This window comes from Talpa europaea (assembly GCF_964194135.1).
Source record: "Talpa europaea genome assembly, chromosome: 2".
Taxonomy (NCBI): domain Eukaryota; kingdom Metazoa; phylum Chordata; class Mammalia; order Eulipotyphla; family Talpidae; genus Talpa; species Talpa europaea.
This window is the reverse complement of record NC_140068.1, coordinates 110,939,470-110,958,222: the sequence shown is the minus strand read 5'-3', so window position 1 is coordinate 110,958,222 and position 18,753 is coordinate 110,939,470. Positions and strand designations below refer to the sequence as shown.

The 18,753-nt window shown below is 46.2% G+C and overlaps 1 protein-coding gene across 1 annotated transcript; it reads left to right on the top strand.

Annotated features, from left to right (window-relative positions):
• Positions 1-1,368: 1,368 nt before the first annotated feature.
• On the top strand, positions 1,369-10,548 carry TRIM15 (tripartite motif containing 15; the record flags this gene model as incomplete). The annotated part of the gene is made up of 7 exons (XM_084228165.1): positions 1,369-1,737; positions 3,541-3,636; positions 5,606-5,836; positions 6,716-6,738; positions 8,736-8,851; positions 9,210-9,242; positions 10,031-10,548. 7 exons carry the CDS (start codon positions 1,369-1,371, stop codon positions 10,546-10,548), a joined length of 1,386 nt encoding a protein of 461 aa, XP_084084291.1.
• Between the last annotated feature and the right edge of the window lie 8,205 nt (positions 10,549-18,753).

The following is an 18,753-nucleotide window of genomic DNA, read 5'->3' as shown; positions in this document are numbered from 1 at the left end:
CATGTAGCGACCCAGTTTTCCCAGCACCATTTATTGAACAAACTTTCTTTGTCCCATTGCATATTCTTTGCTCCTTTGTCAAAGATTAGTTGACCATAAATCTGTAGGTTTATTTCTGGATTTTCTATTCGGATCCATTGGTCCGTGTGTCTGTTCTTGTTCCAATACCATGCAGTTTTGATTATTAGGCCATGTCTTGGCACATGTGGCTGCAGGCTTGCGGGTGGGAGCAGAGCTCCAGGGGCTGCATTCTAGGAGTGGGTGAGGGAGGTCGTAAGGTGGGAATGTACAAAATAGTGTGAAAGGGGAGTGAGGCAGGGTAAGGGGCTGATCATTCAGTGTGGGAATCATCAGGTGAGCGGAGGAAGAATGTGGGTGTCTGGATCATTACCTTGCTTCAGAGCAGGGGCAGAGCACAGCTCTGGGAGCTGCAGGCCTTAGGTTGACCCCAGCCTTGTGGTTTTCTAGCTCTCTACTGACCTCGAGGAGGTCACGCATTTCAGTCTCCCATTTCCTTCTCTGTAAAATGAACATACTCATACTGCCCCAAAGGGTTGTTATTAGACTAGATGTAACATAAAAATACTAAGCCTTGGATAAATGTGGCTTAATATTTATCTTTCTGATTAATAGTTTTCTAAATTTTGCACCATATGAATCATTTGCCTTATGGTTTCCTTCCTTGTCCCATTCACAGTGAAAAAATGAAACTGAAGAACAAGGTTACTCAAAGTCTAGTGGGGTCACTGGGATGGGAGTTGGGAGTTTAGAAGTGACTGGCCCAGGCAGACTGGGTGAGGTGTGGGAAGGAGGGCAGAGGAGCCCGACAGCACGTATCACACAGAGGGCCTACAGCATCTGGCAGAGTCCTTGGTGTGTCCAGATGTCACTCACCTCCCCCTCTGCTGGACTTTGCCATAGGGTCACGCCTCAAAGCCAGAAGTTTATGGCTCCCACCTGCTCAGGTGGACAGGAAACAGCATCTCTTCCCCATGTCTCCCCACCCCACTGTGGTCAAGGGAGGGATTCCAGGAAACTCCATCTCCTTGTGACCTCATGGCATGCTTGTCCCCAGTTGAAAGGCGGGAAGGAGGCAGTTGTTGTGGAGAATGGGGTGACCAGACCACTGCTGGGAAATGCTGGGTAATTGGAGAAGCCTGGAGTTTGAACCCATTCAGATGATGGGTGTTGGCCAGCACTCTGGGGAAGCACAAGAGGTGGAGCCAGGTAACTTCCCTGCTCTCCTCTCTCCTAGCCTCCAAGTACTTTCCCTCTGTGATTCACATAAAAGTGACTCAATTTCAGGCAAAGGGAATTTGTGTGGCCTGAGGCAGAGGCCTGAGCAGACAGGCTGGGGAAGATACCGTGATGCCCTCAACCCCCTCCAATAGGGGCGCTGCCTGTCCTGCCTGCAAGGGACCCCTGGAGGATGCAGTGACTGCCACCTGTGGACACACCTTCTGCCGGCTGTGCCTTCCCCCACCCTCCCAGATGGGGGCCCAGGCCTCTGGCAGAGTCCTGCTCTGTCCCCTTTGCAACCAGAAGGAGGAGAAGGAGAACCTCCTGGTTCCTGTGCCCCTGGGCCCTTTGGGAGAGACTTACTGCGAGGAGCACGGTGAGAAGATTTACTACTTCTGTGAGAATGATGCCGACTTCCTCTGTGTGCTCTGCCGGGAGGGTCCCTCCCACCAGGCCCACACTGTGGGCTTCCTGGATGAAGCCATTCAGCCTTACCGGGTAAGGAGCCTGGCTTTTACTCAGGCCTCTGGGCAGGACAATGTCCTGTCATAGTGAAGGGACTGGGCTGGGAATCTGGATGAAGGACCATGGTTTCTATATCAGGGGACCCCAAGGCTGTAGGGACACTGGGGACACTCCCAGACTGTCCCAGCCACATTTCACTTGGATATGTGGGCATTCAGCCTTAGCAGGGACCTCAGCTCCAGCTGCCAGAGGGACCCCCTGGTGATGGAGCAGCAGGAATTGAGCCGTGTCTACTACTGCACTCACCATGGAAGGGACGCAGAGCAGGGCCTCCTGCAGGTTATGGGCAGGGAAACCCAGGGCCCAGCCTGGATATGGACTTGCCAACGCCCTAACTCTGGACTCAGAGGGAAATGTGGGGCGGGCAGGGGTGACCTATAAGCACTGCTGTTCCTTTTGGGGAAGGAAGGGGTGGCGTAGCCCATCTAATCTTGGGGACATTGTCTATTCCTGTCACCTCAAATCTTTCTTCTGTCATCTAGTCACCAGGTCACAAAGTGGTCTCCTCAGAAGCATCTGCCGAATCTTTACCTCTGCCTCAGCCCCACAGCCATGACCAGCTCCGCTCTCACCACCTCACACTCAGACCTTGCATCGCCTCTGTGTTCCCTGCCTCCACCCTCACCTTTCCAGCCACCCTCTAATGTGCTTCGAGTTAGATCTTCCTAAAACACAAAGCTCCCAGCTTTGTGGTTTTGCTCTCCTGCTCACAACACTTGCATGGATCCCTAGTGCTCAGAAAAAGCTCAGTGTCTTCAGCAAGGAGTGCACGTCCCCTTCACAGCCAGACCCTCCCTTCCCTGTCCTGTCTGGGGTCCCAGCAGCCCTACCCGAGGCACCAGGAGTTCACGCAGGCCAAACTGCGATTCTTTTTTTTTTTTTTTGTCCTACCATTTTTTTAATTTTTTTAAATAAATTGTATTTTTATATTCCCCCATACAATTGCAACCCCCATATTTTGACCCCAATCCCTCCCCTCCCGCCCCCCACCCCCCATAGAGTGTCTCTGGTTCATAGTTTTTTGTTGATTTTGATTTTCACTTTCTTATAGTTATTCATTTTCCTGGTCCCTTATTTAAGTTTTCTAGATTCCTGCTATGAGTGAGACCATCCGGTATCTTTAATGTTTGTCTTTCTGATTAATAGAATTTTCTAAATTTTGCTCCACATGAATCATTTGCCTTATGGCTTCTTTCCTTGTCCTACCCACAGTGAAAAAATGAAACTGAAGTACAAGGTCACTGAAACTCTGGTGGGGTCACTGGCACTGGGGAGGGGTGGGGTGGGAGTTTGAAGCCACCAGCCCTGCAGACTGGGGCAGGCGGGGGAAGGAGGGCGCCGTGGGCAGGAAGTCTACTTCCCTGTTTCTAATACATTTGCAGGTAGTTCCTTCCTCCCGGAATGCTCTCCTCACTCTATCATTTGTTTCTTTACACTTTTAATTGTTAGGTCTACAACTTGGGCATTGAGTATACGCCTCCTGTCTCTTTCCCACTGGGAATTTATCTTCCATGCCCAGAGCTAAGGGTCCCCTCTTTCTAAAACCTTGCCTGCCTCTCCTCTGCACTGCCCTCCTCCAGCACAGCAGTTGTCTACATACATTTTAAGCACTTGTCACCCATCCCTGCCCTGCAAGCCCAGCTCCTCAGGGGCAAGGACGGCACCTTTTCCACCTCTGAGTCCTCAGCTCTCAGCAGTGCACCGGAAGGTAAAAGTTAAAATCTGTGTGTTAAACTAGGAAGAGACCCCAGCTTTCTGCCCATTCTTCTCCTGCAGGAGCGGCTCAGGAGTCGGTTGGAAGCTCTGACTACGGAGAGAGATGAGATTGAAGATGTGAAGAAGCGGGAAGATCAGAAGCTCCAAAAGCTTCTGGTAAAGCCACATCCAAGGACTGCCTTTTCCTTCAGGGGCTTCTCAACAGATTGGGGAAGTTTGTTGGTATCTGCCTCGCTGGGAAGAATTGGCAAACTGTTTTCATTTACCTCCCTCCCTGCCCCTGTACAAGGGCATTTGGAGACAAGCCTTTGGAATTCCAGAATATCAGAGTTAGAAGTGGTTCTGACATTTTCTAATACAAGATTTTATCAGCCATTTTTTTTTTTTTACTGCAGCAGAAAATACAATCCAGGAAAGTGATGTTCCCAAGGCCATCTGGCAAAGCCCAAGTTCACGGTGGAATGAACCCAGTGCTCAACCGCTGCGCCACCAGGGAGGCCCTAGAGCCAGATTTTTTGACCCCCCTTAGTGCATTCCTCTTTCCATCCCAGTCTGTCTGTGTGAAAGCGATGTCATCACATGGGGAGCTCGGGGCCAGAGGCATCTGCATTCTAGCCCTGATCCCAGGCTGACCTGAGGACAGTAGACTGATGGTGTGGCGATCTCTGGCTTACTCCTACCTTTTTCATGCTACAGAGTCATCCAGGAGTAACTCCTAGTGTGGGGCTTTCTGGCACTCTGACCAAAGAGACAGAGTTTTAAGATAGGAAGCTCTCTCTAGCATCTCTCAATTCCCATCAAACTATTATCTGTAGGGTCTCCCTGGTGGCACAAGGGGTTGAGACACAGCCTATGAAGCTGTCCACAGCTAGAGCAGCATGAGTTTGATCCCCACCCAGGGAGCTATCCACATGGAATAGCAGACCTCTTCTGACTCGCCCACTGCTCCCCTCAGCAGTGTATTTCAGTCAATCCACCTGTTCTGTTCCCTGCTCTGTCTCTGGTGAATCCTCTCACCCCCCGCATATCTGGCCTGTACCCCAGTTCTTGTATGCATAAATAAATAAATCTCTTTTTTTAAATAATATGATCTGTAGATGGTGACCTCGGTAGCTAAGACCCGAGCCACTCACTCTTCTTTTTTTCTTTAAATTTATTTTATTTAGGGCCTCCCCTGGTGGCGCTGTGGTTGAGTGCTGGGCTGTGAAGCTGCCTGCAGCCTCTGCAGTGCCGGTTCGATCCCCGGGTGCTCCCCGGCCACCGGAGGGAGGGTCCCACATGGCGCGCAGACCTCTTCTGCCGCCCGCTGCTCCCCTCAGCAGTGTACTTTGGTCCTTCTGCCTGCTCTGCTCCCCGCTCTGGTTCTGGTGAGTTCTCTCACCCTCCCGCGCTTCTGACTGTACCCAGTGCTTGTATAAATAAATAAATTAAATAAAATTAAATTAAAAAAATTTTTATTTTATTTATTTATGCATATAAGAGCTGGGGTATAGGCCAGAGGTGCAGGGTAGGAGATGAGAGGATTCACCAGAGACAGAGCGGGGAGTAGAACAGATGGATCTACTGAAATACTCTGCTGAGGGGAGCAGCGGACGAGACAAGAGAGGTCTGCTGTGCCATGTGTGTATCTCCCTGGCCGGCTGGGCTCGAACTCGTGCTACAGTGACTGTGGACAGCTTCACAGTGCTGGGACTTAATCCCTTGAGCCAAAAGGGAAGCCCCTCACTCACTCTTCTAATAACTCAGGTGGACTCTAATCACAGCTTCCTTTTGCTTCAGTTGCTCTTTAAGAAACCACTATAACAATCGCCACCTGATTCTAGGGAAGGATGTGTAGAGTTAGGATGCCATCATAAATGTGGAAGGATGCAAACTTTTCAAAAAGTCCAATATGACTCTGAGGGCATAAAGTGGCATCATTATTAAAATCTCTAAATAAGATAAGAGCATAGCCCTCAGCATTGGGTGTTTAGCCTGAGACCTACCTATTTCTACCATGCTATTATTTGACAGAAAGTCTTGGACCTAGTTACACCATCTCTCTCTTAATCAACAGTAAGCGTATAGATGATCCTCCTGGAAGCCAGCTCCTAACCATGTCATTTTTTTTTTTAATCCTTTGCAGAATCAGATCGAAAGCAAAAAGAAACAGGTAGAAGCAGTTTTTGAGAAGTTGCGCCAAGAGCTGGGGGATCAGCAGAGTTTCCTGTTGGCCAGCCTGAGGGAGCTGGAGCAGCAGGTCTGGAAGGAGAGGGAGGAGTACATCTCCACGGTCTCTGAGGAGGTCTCCCGGCTTGGCGTCCAGGTCAAGGAGCTGGAGGAGAAGTGTCAGCAGCCAGCAAGTGAGCTTCTGCAAGTGAGAGACACCCACCACCCCATGGAAGAGGGACCCCACAGGAAGGGAACACCGTACTCAGGGCTAAAAGATGCTGGGGAGGACATGGGAGGCAGGAAGGGGAAGTAGAGGTTATCCAGTTATTTTCGCTAAAAGAAATTACAGATGTGCAGACCCAGAAAGGCTGGATGAGCTCTACATGTGACCCACTGGGGTCATGCCAAGGCTTTGGTGGCAGAGGAGGGTCTTGGGTTGAGTGTCAGCCCTTCCAGCTGTGTGACCTTGGCAGGTCTTGTAATCTCTCTAAAGATTTATTAATTAATTATTTATACAAGCACTGGGTACAGTCAGAAGTGCGGGAGGGTGAGAGAATTCACCAAAGTCAGAGCGGGGAGCAGAGCTGCGCCACCAGGAAGGCCCAGGTCTTGTAATCTCTCTAAACATGGAGATAATAATAGCTCCTCCCTCGAAGAGATGTTGCAAAGATTAAGGAAGAATCCATGTGAAATGCTTAGCCTGATTTCTAATTCATGGAAAGAACTCAATGCAGGATGCCTGTTGTGATTATCATTATATATTACATTATCCTATTTCACATCAGGTCTGGATCATAAGGCAAAGCCGGGTCCCTGCTCTTCCCACCTCTTAATTGTTGGAGGCAGAATACACCCCCCAGGAAAGGCTGGGACAGAAAAAGCAGCTCAAGTGAACAGGCTACGGAGCCTCCAGTTAGCAAGGAAACAGGATGTAAAATAGCAGTGTGATGAAGAGGCAATTAAACAGGTACAGCTCTCTGGAGGAAGTGAATTGTGAGCTGATATGTTAAGAAAGAAAGAATGTATAGACCCTCTGACGGGAACCGGGTATGGGAACTAAATGCATGTTCTCTTTCTTTTGCAGGATGCCCGAGGCAACCACAGCAGGTAGGGCCACTCCCCAGTGCCACTTCCTTACACTCTGAGGGTGGAGGGGGACCCACAGACCCCTCGCCCCATGCATGGCTGCACAGAAAAGCAAAAGCACTCACACACATTCACTCACACGTGAACAGTCCAAACCTAAAAGTTTATGTACTAAAGTTTCATTTTTAAATGTAGGACTGATTGGTTTGGGGAACACTTTTTTTCCCCTTTAAAGTGAAGTTATAAATAATAATCATTGGGGCCTCCCTGGTGACACGGGGTTAAGTCTCAGCACTATCAAGCTATCGCCATGAGTTCAATCCCCAGCCAGGGAGCTACACACATGGCGCAGCAGTGTATTTCAGTAGCTCTGCCTGCTCTGTCTCTGGTGAATCCCCTCACCTCGTCCCCGTGTCTCTGGCCTCTACCGCAGTTTTTGTATGCATAAATAAATAAATAATCATGTTTGGGGGCTTATCCAGTAACATCTATTTAATCCTTGAAATTATTAGCACTAGAGTTAGCATTTAACACCATTTAATATATTATCCTAGATGGAATTTTTTTTTTTTTTTGTAGAATATGATAAGCACAGAACCTGGGAAGCCCAGCCTGCTTTTTCAATCATTTCCCATTCAACTTCCCCATTTCCTTCAGAATTTCAAATGCTACTATAAAAGTGCAGCCACAAGGAGCTTGCCCTAAGGATTGCCAGTCCCGGTGGGGGGTGGGGGGAGGAGCGGAAACACACAAGTGGGCAACACTACTATATACTATGTGCCTAGCATGGGGCAGAATTGAACGTAGGTGTCCATGAATCAGGAAGTGTTTCTAAACATACTTTTTAAAGAGTGCCAGACATTTAAATCTAGAAGGGCCTTGGATGCCTTCTACTCTGAGGAAGAAGCTGAGACTCGGAGGGGGAAGTGCTTGCGTAAGGTCACACAGCAAGTGACAAGCAAGGACTGAGCTGAAACCAGAATCAGGGGCCTTTTCACTGCAATATATGTTTTCTTTCATCTCGTTTTCTTTCCCCATCCCTTTCCATCTTGTAATGAACAGCACATAAACCAGAAATAGTTTAAGGGGCCTCCCCAGTGGCGCAGAGGTTGAGCACTGGGTTGCAAAGCTGCCCGCAGCCTCTGCAGCGCCAGTTCGATCCCTGGCCACCGGAGAGGGTCCCACATGGTGCAGCAGACCTCTCCTGCCACCCGCGGCTCCCCTCAGCAGTGTGTTTCATCAGTCTTCCTGTTCCGTTCCCCACTCTGGCTCTGGTTAATCCTCTCACCCTCCTTCGATTCTGACTGTACCCAGTGCTTGAATGAATGAATGAATGAATGAATGAATAAATAAACAAATAAATAAATAAATAAGTTAAAGTGTTCTTCAGGTGGTACCTTACTGCCCTCTAGAGGCAAATAGGGGTAATGACTTCTGCTGCTTTCCAACTCCACCTGTCCTTTGAAGGAACCTACATCTGGGTTTTGAGGAGTGATTACTGTTAGTCTCCCTTAGGTCTAACTGAAATATCTCTGGCTTTAGAAGCTACATTTACATTTTCAGCAAAGCTAAGAGATCAAAGTTATCGATCTAATTAGTCACCACAGACACCAAAATTCTTTAGTAAGATTTTAGCTTCACTTGGTCTCTATGACCCAAATGTTGTTTTGGGGCTTTTTTGTTTTTGTTTTAAAGATTTATTTATTCATGCACACAAGAACTGAGGTACAGGCCAGATGTGTGGGAGGGTGAGAGGATTCACCAGAGACAGAGTGGGGAACAGAACAGGCAGACTGACTGAAATACACTGCTAAGGGGAGCAGCAAGTGAGACAGGAGAGGTCTGCCACGCCATGCGGGTATCTCTGTGGCTGACCGGGATAGAGCTCGCGCTTCAGAGCCCACACTTCAGAGGCTGTGGACAGCTTCACAGCTCTGTGCTCAATGCCTGCGCCACCAGCAAGGTCCCCAAATGTTGTTTTTGGAATTAGAATCTAACTGGTTCCCAACGACCTGCAGGTGTGAGATGAAGAATTTCGTGTGCCCAGAGGCCGTTTCTCTTGACCTCATCAAGAGGATCCGAGATCTTCACAGGAAAATACTTACCCTCCCAGAGATGATGAAGGCCTTCTCAGGTAAAGGGGGATGGGCAGTGGCCTCCCCCTCACATTAGCAGCCCTCTCTGCCTGCTGTCCATTTTCATCTTTTCTATCTTCCAAACCTGGCTCAAGACATCTTCCTTCATTAAACTTCCCCTTAGTGATTCCACTCTTCCCGGGGGCCCATTCCCTGGAGCATCTCCTCTGTTCCCCAAGGACAGCACTGGACTGAGAGTCCAGGAGGGTGACAGCTGCCTCTCTTTCAATAGACCCAAAGCAGAAGCTGAAACTTCTCCTGTTCTTGTCCTCACACTGTTCCCAGAACATGCTGCCCTGGGGGGCTTACCTGTAAGAAACAAGATGTCACAGATCTTTCTATTTTTGCTTTCCTCAGAAAAGTTGGTGCGTCATCTGGAAACAGATTCAGGTAAACAGTTGGGGTTTAGGGGAAACTTTCTTTAATCCATCTACTCCTGAATTTACCCATTCAACCCAAGGCAAGCAGAGCAATTAAATGCATGAACTTGGGACCTGATGGCTTGGGTTCTCTGTTCTAGCTATTGCTTGTTAAGAGACACTGGGAAACTTATTAAACCTCTTTGTCCCATAGTTTCATGTATAAAAATGGAAGATGTAATAGTACCTACTCTGTAAGTAGCTGTGAGGTAAACGGAGTAATACATACAAAAAGTTTCCTGTAGTACTGGCACGATTAAGTCATTATTTAATTTAAAAATGTATCAAGGTTTTGCTTTTTACCCAGCAATATGCTAGACTTGGATAAATTGAATTGAATGAATACTGTATGATTTTAAAAATAGCATTTACTTTTAAATCGGTGCTTAACTTAGAAACTGTTTCCACAAGCATCACCTCAGTCTGCTTTTCAAACTCAATGTGCAGGAAATCACATGGGGGTCATGTTAACATGCGGGTCCTGATTCAGCAGGTAGGGGATGGGGCTCTAGATGGCATTTCTCACAAGCTTCCAGGCAAAACCTGCCTCTGGCCCACGGTGGCCAGAGCTCTGGGAGCAATGCCTTACAGTACAGCACCCCTGGCAGGTCGGGTAGAAGAGCTTTCATCCCCTGTCCTGGTGGAACAGAAGGGGACACTGGGGTTCAGGAAGTCAGGCCAGTGGCGGGCTGCGTGCGCTCTTGCTGCCTCCCCCGCACAGAGCGGTTGCCAGCTCTGTTGAGTCTCTCTCCTCCCCAGGGCTCATCACTCTGGACCCCCAGACCGCCAACCGCAGCCTGGTCCTCTCGGAGGACTGGAGGTCGGTGAGGTACACCCGGCGCAAGCAGAACCCGCCCGACAGTCCCCTGCGCTTCACGGACCTCCCTGCCGTGCTGGGCTCCCCCGGCTTCACCACGGGGCGCCACCGCTGGCAGGTGGAGGTGCAGCTGGGAGATGGCGGAGGCTGCATGCTGGGGGTGGCCCGGGAAGACGTGAGGAGGAAGGGAGAGCAGGTCTTGAGCACCGACGAGGGCATCTGGGCCGTGTTCCTGTCGCAGACGGGGTGCTGGGCCAGCACCTGCCCCATCAAGGACCTGGCGCTGAGTGAGGTTCCGCGCCAGGTGTGTGTCATCCTGGACTACGAGCTGGGGCTGGTGACCCTGCTCAACGCCGAGACGGAGGCTTCCATCTTCACTTTCAACGCCCCCTTCTCCTGCAAAATCTTCCCTTTCTTTGCAGTCTGGAAAAAAGGTTCCTGCCTTGTTTTGAAAGGCTGAGGCGGACAGTTGCAAGTATCCTGTGGAGATAGCAGCACCCTGGGGTGCAGGACCCCTGGCCAGCGGGGTGACCTCGGACTCCTCATTGTGCCCAAGTGGGGCGAGGGGACAGGGATGTCTGAGTCCACACAGCTTTGTGATTGTTTTTATTTATCGCATGTCCCTCAAGTCCCTGTCTTCTTGGTCTCTCTGCTGACTCTCCAGTTCTCTGTTCTGGGTGAAGGACCAGGGGCAGGCAGGACTGCTCCTAGGACACCAGCGATGCTGGGGTGCCAAGGGGTTTTTGAAATAAGAAATAACAACAGCAACAGCAACAACAACAACAACAAAAAAAAAACTAAAAAAATTTTTTAAATTAAATTTAATTTAATTTTTATATTCCCCACACATTTGCAACCCCCTGATTTTGACCCCAACCCCTCCGTTCCCTGCCCCCCCCCATAGTGTGTCTCTGGTTCATAGTTGTTTGTTGATTTTGATTTTTTCTTTCTTATAGTTATTCTTTAAAATTTGTTTTTAAGATGCAAAAGAACCATGGGAAAAAACAGGACTTTGTTGGACTGCCCTAATTTATATGGTTTGTGTGTGTGTGTGTGTGTGTGTGTTTTGGGCCATGCACATGAGGATGCTTCCCACCCTTATATATATAGGACTTAAGGCATATTCCTTCAACCCTGTGTGGATCCAGGTTCCCTTCCTTTCTGACACCCTTCAGGTCATTTTCTTGTACAGAATGTCCTAATAAAGTGTGGGACTCAGCCAGACTCTGCATTTCGTGTGTCTGATCAGTGCTGACTGGGTGGGAGGAAGACAGTCTTACAGCCAGAGGCACCTCTGTGACCTCTGTCATTGAGACTTGCCTAACAGCAGTGGACACCAGACCCCGCTGTTCAGTAAAACAGCATTGTGCTCAGGTCTAAGCAACCTCTCAAATATTTATTATTATCACCATTATTATTATTACTCTTGGACACAGAAACAGACCACACATTAAGATGGATTTACAAAGCAAACTATGAATCTTTGTAACAACCGTGTCCACACCACTACCACCTCATTCTGATTCTAGCTTTTTCCCTTTCTCTCAACACTCCCTCCTGTTTATGTTCCCAATGCACCCCCTGAAGGTGTTCAATCCCCAATCCAATCACCTTTATCCTCAGTATGAGTAAATGTACAAGATAACCTTCTATAACCTATGACCCCAACCCTTGAAGTGTGGGATCAGCTGTTTTAGACATTCTAAGTGCTTGTACCATGTGAATTTCATTATCAGATATAATATCAATCATTATGATACGGACAATTACTCCAAATTTAATAGAACAAATATCCTTGGTAAGAAAAAAAGGGCAGGGGCTCCCTGGTTGTACAAGGTGTTGAGAAACAGCACTGTGAAGCAGTCCACAGCCACTGCAGCACGGGTTCGATCCCAGGCCAGGGAGGTGACCCACATGGCGCAGCAGACCTCTCCTGTCTCACCTGCTGCTCCCCTCAGCAGTGTTTTTTAGTACATCTGCCTGTTCTGCTCCCTACTCTGTCTCTGGTAAATCCTCTCATCCCCCACACCCTGCACCCCAGCTCCTGTATGCATAAATAAATAAATTTAAAAAAAAAAAGAAGAAGCCAGGGGACTTGAGGTTTTCTTGATTTGGAAAAAAATCAAGTTGTTTGGTGGGCCAATCCAGTAACAGTAGTAGTAGTAGTAGTAGTAGTAGTAGTAGTAGTAGTAGTAGTATTGCTTAATGTTTATTATAAAAGTCGTATACACTCATGGTTAAAAAAAGATTACAACATTTTCAAGAGCATAGGTTTAAAAAAAATTCTCTGAATAAGCAGTCCATAATAATCACTGGTATTAACTATTTGTGTAACTTGCCAGTTTTGTATACAAGTATATTTAGTTTTAATTTTTTACATGAATGAGATTACACCACAAATATTCTTTGTAGACCCTAGAAGAAAAACTGTATGTAACACATGTTAAATTATAACGTGTCAAACACAAAGGAAGTAAAAACAGTGTTTTTCCAAAAAATGCATATCTTTCCTTTGAACCCTATAACAAACATGTGAAATACATAGGACATATTTTGCTTTTCTCACTCAGTAGTTGAGGAAACTGGCACACAGCTAAATGAACTTGTCCATCTAGTTTCACAGCCAGTGTTTGGAACCTACTGGAATTAGAATTTACCTGTCCTGGTCTCAGTGGCTCAGTCTGGTGGCCTTTCCACCTTGCTCAGACTTCCTGGACAGACAGATCTCAGTGAGGCTTTGACCTTTTTTTGGGGGGGTTGGGTTTTTGTTTTAAGATTTATTCATTTATACATATAAGAGCTGGGGTGTAGGTCAGAGGTTGGGGGGGTGAGAGGATTCACCAGAGACAGAGTGGGGAACAGAACAGGCAGATTGACTGAAATACACTGCTGAGGGGAGCAGCAGGTGAGTCAGGAGAGGTCTGCTGCGCCATGTGTGTCCCCTCCCTGCCCGGGGATCAAACTCATGCTGCAGTTGCTGCAGATTGCTTCACAGTGCTGACGCTTAACCCACTGCGCCACTAGGGAAGCCAGTGGGGCTTTGTTACCTCTGCACTAGACTAGTGTTTTAGACAGACAAGCCCTTTTTGGTTGAGTGTGAAAGAGAAAAACAAACAACTTTCACTGTATTTGTAAGCCTCCAGTATACTTCTAATTTTACAGTGGTCCACGTAACTTAAGGGTGTGGATATATACATTTGGATGCTCTGAACCAAAATTAAATTGCCCTGCAAAAGGAAGAAAAAAAAAGTTGTAGATGAAAGGGAAAGTTTAGGAGCAGTCAAGATCCAAGAATGAAGACTGGGAGCTACCTGGAGAAAAATAATCCACTTGGTGGCAGGAGAGTTTGAATATATTTGGACTGCAGTGTTTGTGAGTAAAACCCTTCTTTATCTCCACTGCAGGATGCTCCTCGCAATCTACATTGGTCTCACTGCTTTGTAAGCACTGCCAATCTGGGGCATGTGAAAGGACTGAGTTCTGTCCACTACTGGGCAGAAGGCACAAAAAAAAAAGAAAAGAAAAAAAACACAAAAGAACTGTCAGACTGCTGGATGACATGAGGAGCAACTGCACACTTAAAGTGCCTCAGAGCAAAGGCCAGGACACCAGGTATGCGTGGGGCCTCAGTGAAGGCAAGCAGCTTTATATGCTAAATGGTGAGGGCAACACACCACGTGCTTCAGGCCCCCTGATCTGTGGATCTGTACCCCCATCAGCCAGCATCAGGACCTGGGACTTCAAGGGCAAAATCATCGTAGATGAACCAAAGCAAGAAGTTATCAGAGTTTTAAACTCTTTAGTGGACCTGGCTCTTTATAAAAGAATTTAACAAGAAAGCAAGACAAACTAGATCCAGACAAGGTTGTTTGTTGTTTTAATTAGGCTGTGCACAAGGGAGACAGGACTGAAATAGGAAGTTTCCAAGCTCCTCTCTGAGGTCAGTTGGGAAAAGGTTTTTAAGGCTGTTCACCACAAGGGCGGGGTGGAAGGGAGCAGCATCATAGCGTGTTTTGGGGTGGTTTACAGGGCACATGCTCAGAAGGAGTATGTGTTTCTTCATACTTTACGTGTGTAATTAACAGCTTAAGTCTCCACCTAAGGGTGTGTGTTTTAGCATTCCAATAAGACCTAGGTCACGTCTAGGGCAGGTTTGTGTGTTGTTGTTGTTTTTCTGTTTTTGTATGCAGACCCTCAGCACCCACCCCTCCAAGAAATTGGGAGACCATCAGTTGCAGAATCATCAGTATGTGGCCATTTGTTAGTCTAATGGTATATATCAAGCAAGTTGCTGAAACAAGACATTTAGACAATATCTATGATTTAATCCATCTGTTTAAAGCAGGATGCTAGGTAAATCCTTCTTGCCAGCTACAATTTAATCCACCTAGATAATCCCATCAGTACCAGCAGCAAGGCAGAATCCCCCCAGGGCCCCTCTCTGGTCTGGTCTGATAGTTTACAGACCTCAACAAAAAAGAGTGAGTCCTTTGCCCTCTAGAGAAATAATTCACCAGAGAGTGCTAGGTGTAGTTGGACCAAGCAAGGCTGTTATACAAATGGGAAATATAAATGTTGTCCACAGGTTAAACAGGCAAGAATTGAACCTTGGTGTGGGACAATAAAGCCCACCCTTCATTGATCTGAGGCTTGAGACCAACTACAAGGACACAGGCCATGCTTTACAGCCATTTTAGTGATGTCTCCGAAGTTGACAAGGTTGTCTTTTATAAAAAAGATGGTTTCAGTTTGCAATTAATTGGGGAAAAAATTAATTGCAATTAATTAGCTTGAAACATCATAGCCAGACATTTTTTTTATTTGTTCTTTTATTGTTCACAATTACTTTTAATATAGTTTTTTTATTTTTTTAATAATTTATTTTGAATATATTTTTTAATCATTCTTCTTTTTTGTTACAGTGTATGTTTTCTCATCACAGTTATAGTCCTCGTGAAATTCCCACCACCAATTCACCCGGGCAACATCACCATGGTCCCTTGTGCTCTTCCCACCTGTTTTGATACTACTCTTTTCTCCCCCACTGCAGAATGTCTCCGATTTTGATTTTCACTTTATTATAATAACTTTTTTTCCTGATCCCTTATTTGGATCCTCTACATTCCTCCTCTAAGTGAAACCATCCAGTATTTTTCTTTTTTTTCTGGCTTATTTCACTGAGCATGATCCCTTCCAGCTCCATCCATTTAGCTGTGAATGGCATGAGTTTATCTTTTTTTGATTGCTGAATAATATTCCATTGAGTATATGTACCACATCTTCTTTTTTTTAAGATTTATTTATTTATTTATACAAGCACTGGGTACAGTCAGAAGCGCGGGAGGGTGAGAGAATTCACCAGAGCCAGAGAGGGAAACAGAACAGGCAGACAGACGAAATACACTGCTGAGGGGAGCAGTGGGCGTGGCAGGAGAAGTCTGCGCACCATGTGGGACCCTCATCAGTGGCCGGGGATCGAACCAGAACTGCAGATGCTGCGGGCAACTTCTCAGCCCAGCGCTCAACTGCTGCGCCACCAGGGGAGGCCCTGTACCACATCTTCTTGATCCAGTCATCTATTCTGGGGCATTTGGATTGTTTCCATAGCTTACCTATTGTAAATAGTGCTGTAATAAACGTAGGGGTACAAGTGTCCTTTTGAATTAATGTTTTTCTGTCCTTTGGTAGATACCTAGGAGTGGAATTGCTGGATCATATGGAAGCTCCATTTTTAGCAGATTGAGGAACCTCTACACAGCTTCCCATGGTGGTTGGACCAGTTTACATTCCTGCTAGCAGTGTAGGAGAGTTCTTTTTTCACCACAGCCTCGCCAACATTTGTTGTTGCTAGTTTTTTTGATATGTACCATTCTCACTGGTATAAGATGTTATCTCACTGGGTTTTGATTTGCATTTGCCTGATTACAAGTGATGTTGAACATTTTTTCATATGCCTGCTGACCATTTGCATTTCCTCTTTGGAGAAGTGTTTTTTTTTTTTTTAATAAATGTAACATTTTTTTTTATATTCCCCATACAATTGCACCCCCCCTTATTTTGACCCCAATTCCTCCTTTCCCCTCCCCCATAGTGTGTCTCTGGTTTATAGTTGGGAGAAGTGTCTTTTTATCTCTTCTGCCCATTTTTTGACTGGGTTGTTCACTTTATCTTTGTTGAGTTTTGTCAGCTCTTTGTAGATCTTTGTGATCAGTCCCTTATCATTAGTATTGTGTGCAAAAATTTTCTTCCAATCAGTGGGGTGTCTCCTTGTTTTGGTTAATATCTCATTTGCTGTACAGAAGCTCTTTAATTTTGATGTAGTCCCATCTGTTTATCCTTTCCTTCACTATCTTTTCTTTGGGTGATATGTCTTTAAAGATGTTATTGATGTGTATGTCATGTAGTGTTTCACCTATCTTTTTCTTCTATTTATTTTATGGTTTCAGGTCTTATGTCTAGTTCTTTGATCCATTTTGAGTTGGTTTTTGTGCATGGTGTGAAGTAGTAGACAAGCTTCATTTTTTTTGCATGTAGCAACCCAGTTTTCCCAGCACCATTTATTAAACAGACTTTCTTTGTTCCATTGCATATTCTATGCTCCTTTGTCAAAGATTAGTTGTCCATAAATCTGTGGGTTTATTTCTGGGTTTTCTATTTGATTCCATTGGTCTGTGTCTGTTCTTATTCCAGTACCATGCAGTTTTGATTATTATGGCTTTGTAGTATAGTTTGAAATCTGTGAGTGTGATACCTCCATTCCCTTCCTTTTTAGTCAGGAGAGCTCTGAGAGCCATACGTTTAAAAATTTGGGATCCACTCCAATTTATAGGTAAAAACAAAAACAACAAAAATAATTCAGAGGGCCAGGAATTGATATCCAAAAAAGTATTAGTGAAGCATGTTTTCTCCACATCATTCCAGCTATACATAATAGTTACAGTAAAATTCATTTGCACTCCCCGGTGGCGCAGCAGTTGAGCACTGGGTTGCAAAGCTGCCTGCAGCCTCCTCAGCACCAGTTCGATCCCTGGCTGCTCCCCGGCCACCGGAAGAGGGTCCCACATGGTGTGCAGACCTCTCCTGCCGCCCGCTGCTCCCCTCAGCAGTGTACTTCAGTCCTTCTGCCTGTTCTGCTACCTGCGCTGGCTCTGGTGAATTCTCTCACCCTCCCGCGCTTATGACTGTAGCCAGTGCTTGTATAAATAAATAAATAAATAAATAAATAAATAAATAAATAAATAAATAAAACAAAAAATTCATTTGCAAGATAACTATAGTTTTAGTAAACTTGGTCTCTTTCTTTTGAACACAATAGGAACAAAATATAACTAAGTTTTTTAAATTAAAATTTGCCTTGTTGGGCCTCCCTGGTGGCTGCAGGGAGTTAAGCACCGCCCTATGAAGCAATCCCCAGCCTCTGCAGGACGAGTTCGATCCCCGACAGGCCAGGGAGCAACCCACATGGCGAAGCAGACCTCTCCTGCCTTGCCCGCTGCTCCCCTCAACAGTGTGTTTCAGTCAGTCTGTCTGTTCTGTTCTCCACTCTGTCTCTAATGAATCCTCTCACCGCCCCCATCTCTGGCCTGTACCCCAGCTCTTGTATGCATAAATAAATAAATGTTTTTAAAAAATCTGCTTTGGGGCCTCCCCGGTGGTGCAGCGGTTGAGCGCTGGGTTGCGAAGCTGCCCGCAGCCTCTGCAGCGCTGGTTCCATCCCCGGCTGCTCCCCGGCCACCAGAGGAGGGTCCCGCATGGCGCGCAGACCTCTCCTGCCTCCCGCTGCTCCCCTCAGCAGTGTGCTTCAGTCCTTCTGCCTGCTCTGCTCCCCGCTCTGGCTCTGGTGAATTCTCTCACCCTCCCGCGCTTATGACTGTACCCTGTGCTTGTATAAATAAATAAATAAATAAATCTTAAAAAAAAAAATCTGCTTTGTTGAGATTTTTGCAAGGATCTCAGATTGGGCTCTTAATAATCAACCTTTCATGGCAGAGGACGACGCCAAGGTCTTACTATTAGACTTTGTCTGGATTACCTGAATCTTTGGGTAAATTCCTCTCCTTCAGGTTCCAGAATGTACTGGGGTCTCTGGATCTATCTATTTTTGGGTGAATTCCTCTCCTTCAGTTTCCAGAATATACTGGGGTCTCTGGATCTATCAATGGGTGACTTTCCTACCCTTTTCCTGACATGAAATTCTGAAGGCAAGATATCAGGCTGTCTTTTTCTTGAAGCCTGAAACATCTGTGGATTCCTGCAAGCAGTCTGATCTCAAATGCAACCTTACTATCAAATTCTCAGTCTTCCAACATTCCACTAAAGAGGAGTAGGGAGTCTTAATGGATTTATGCAAATAAACACATTGCTACAAGAAATACGAATGCTTACTAGAAGTTCACATTTTGGAGTGGGAGAGAGATAAGCAAATATTTTAGCTTTGCTCATGAAATCAATGCATCTTACCACTGCTGCAGATCATAATAAAGCCCAAACAGAAGTTTCCTGGAAACAAAAGGCAAAGCATTATAAACTAACATTTCAAATATCATAACATTTATATTACTCTTTCTCAACTTATATAGTCCCATGTAACCTCAATATTCTGTTACCAATTTTCATTTTCTCAAATCTATAATAAACTTATATTGCCAGGGTACTGTCTATCCTT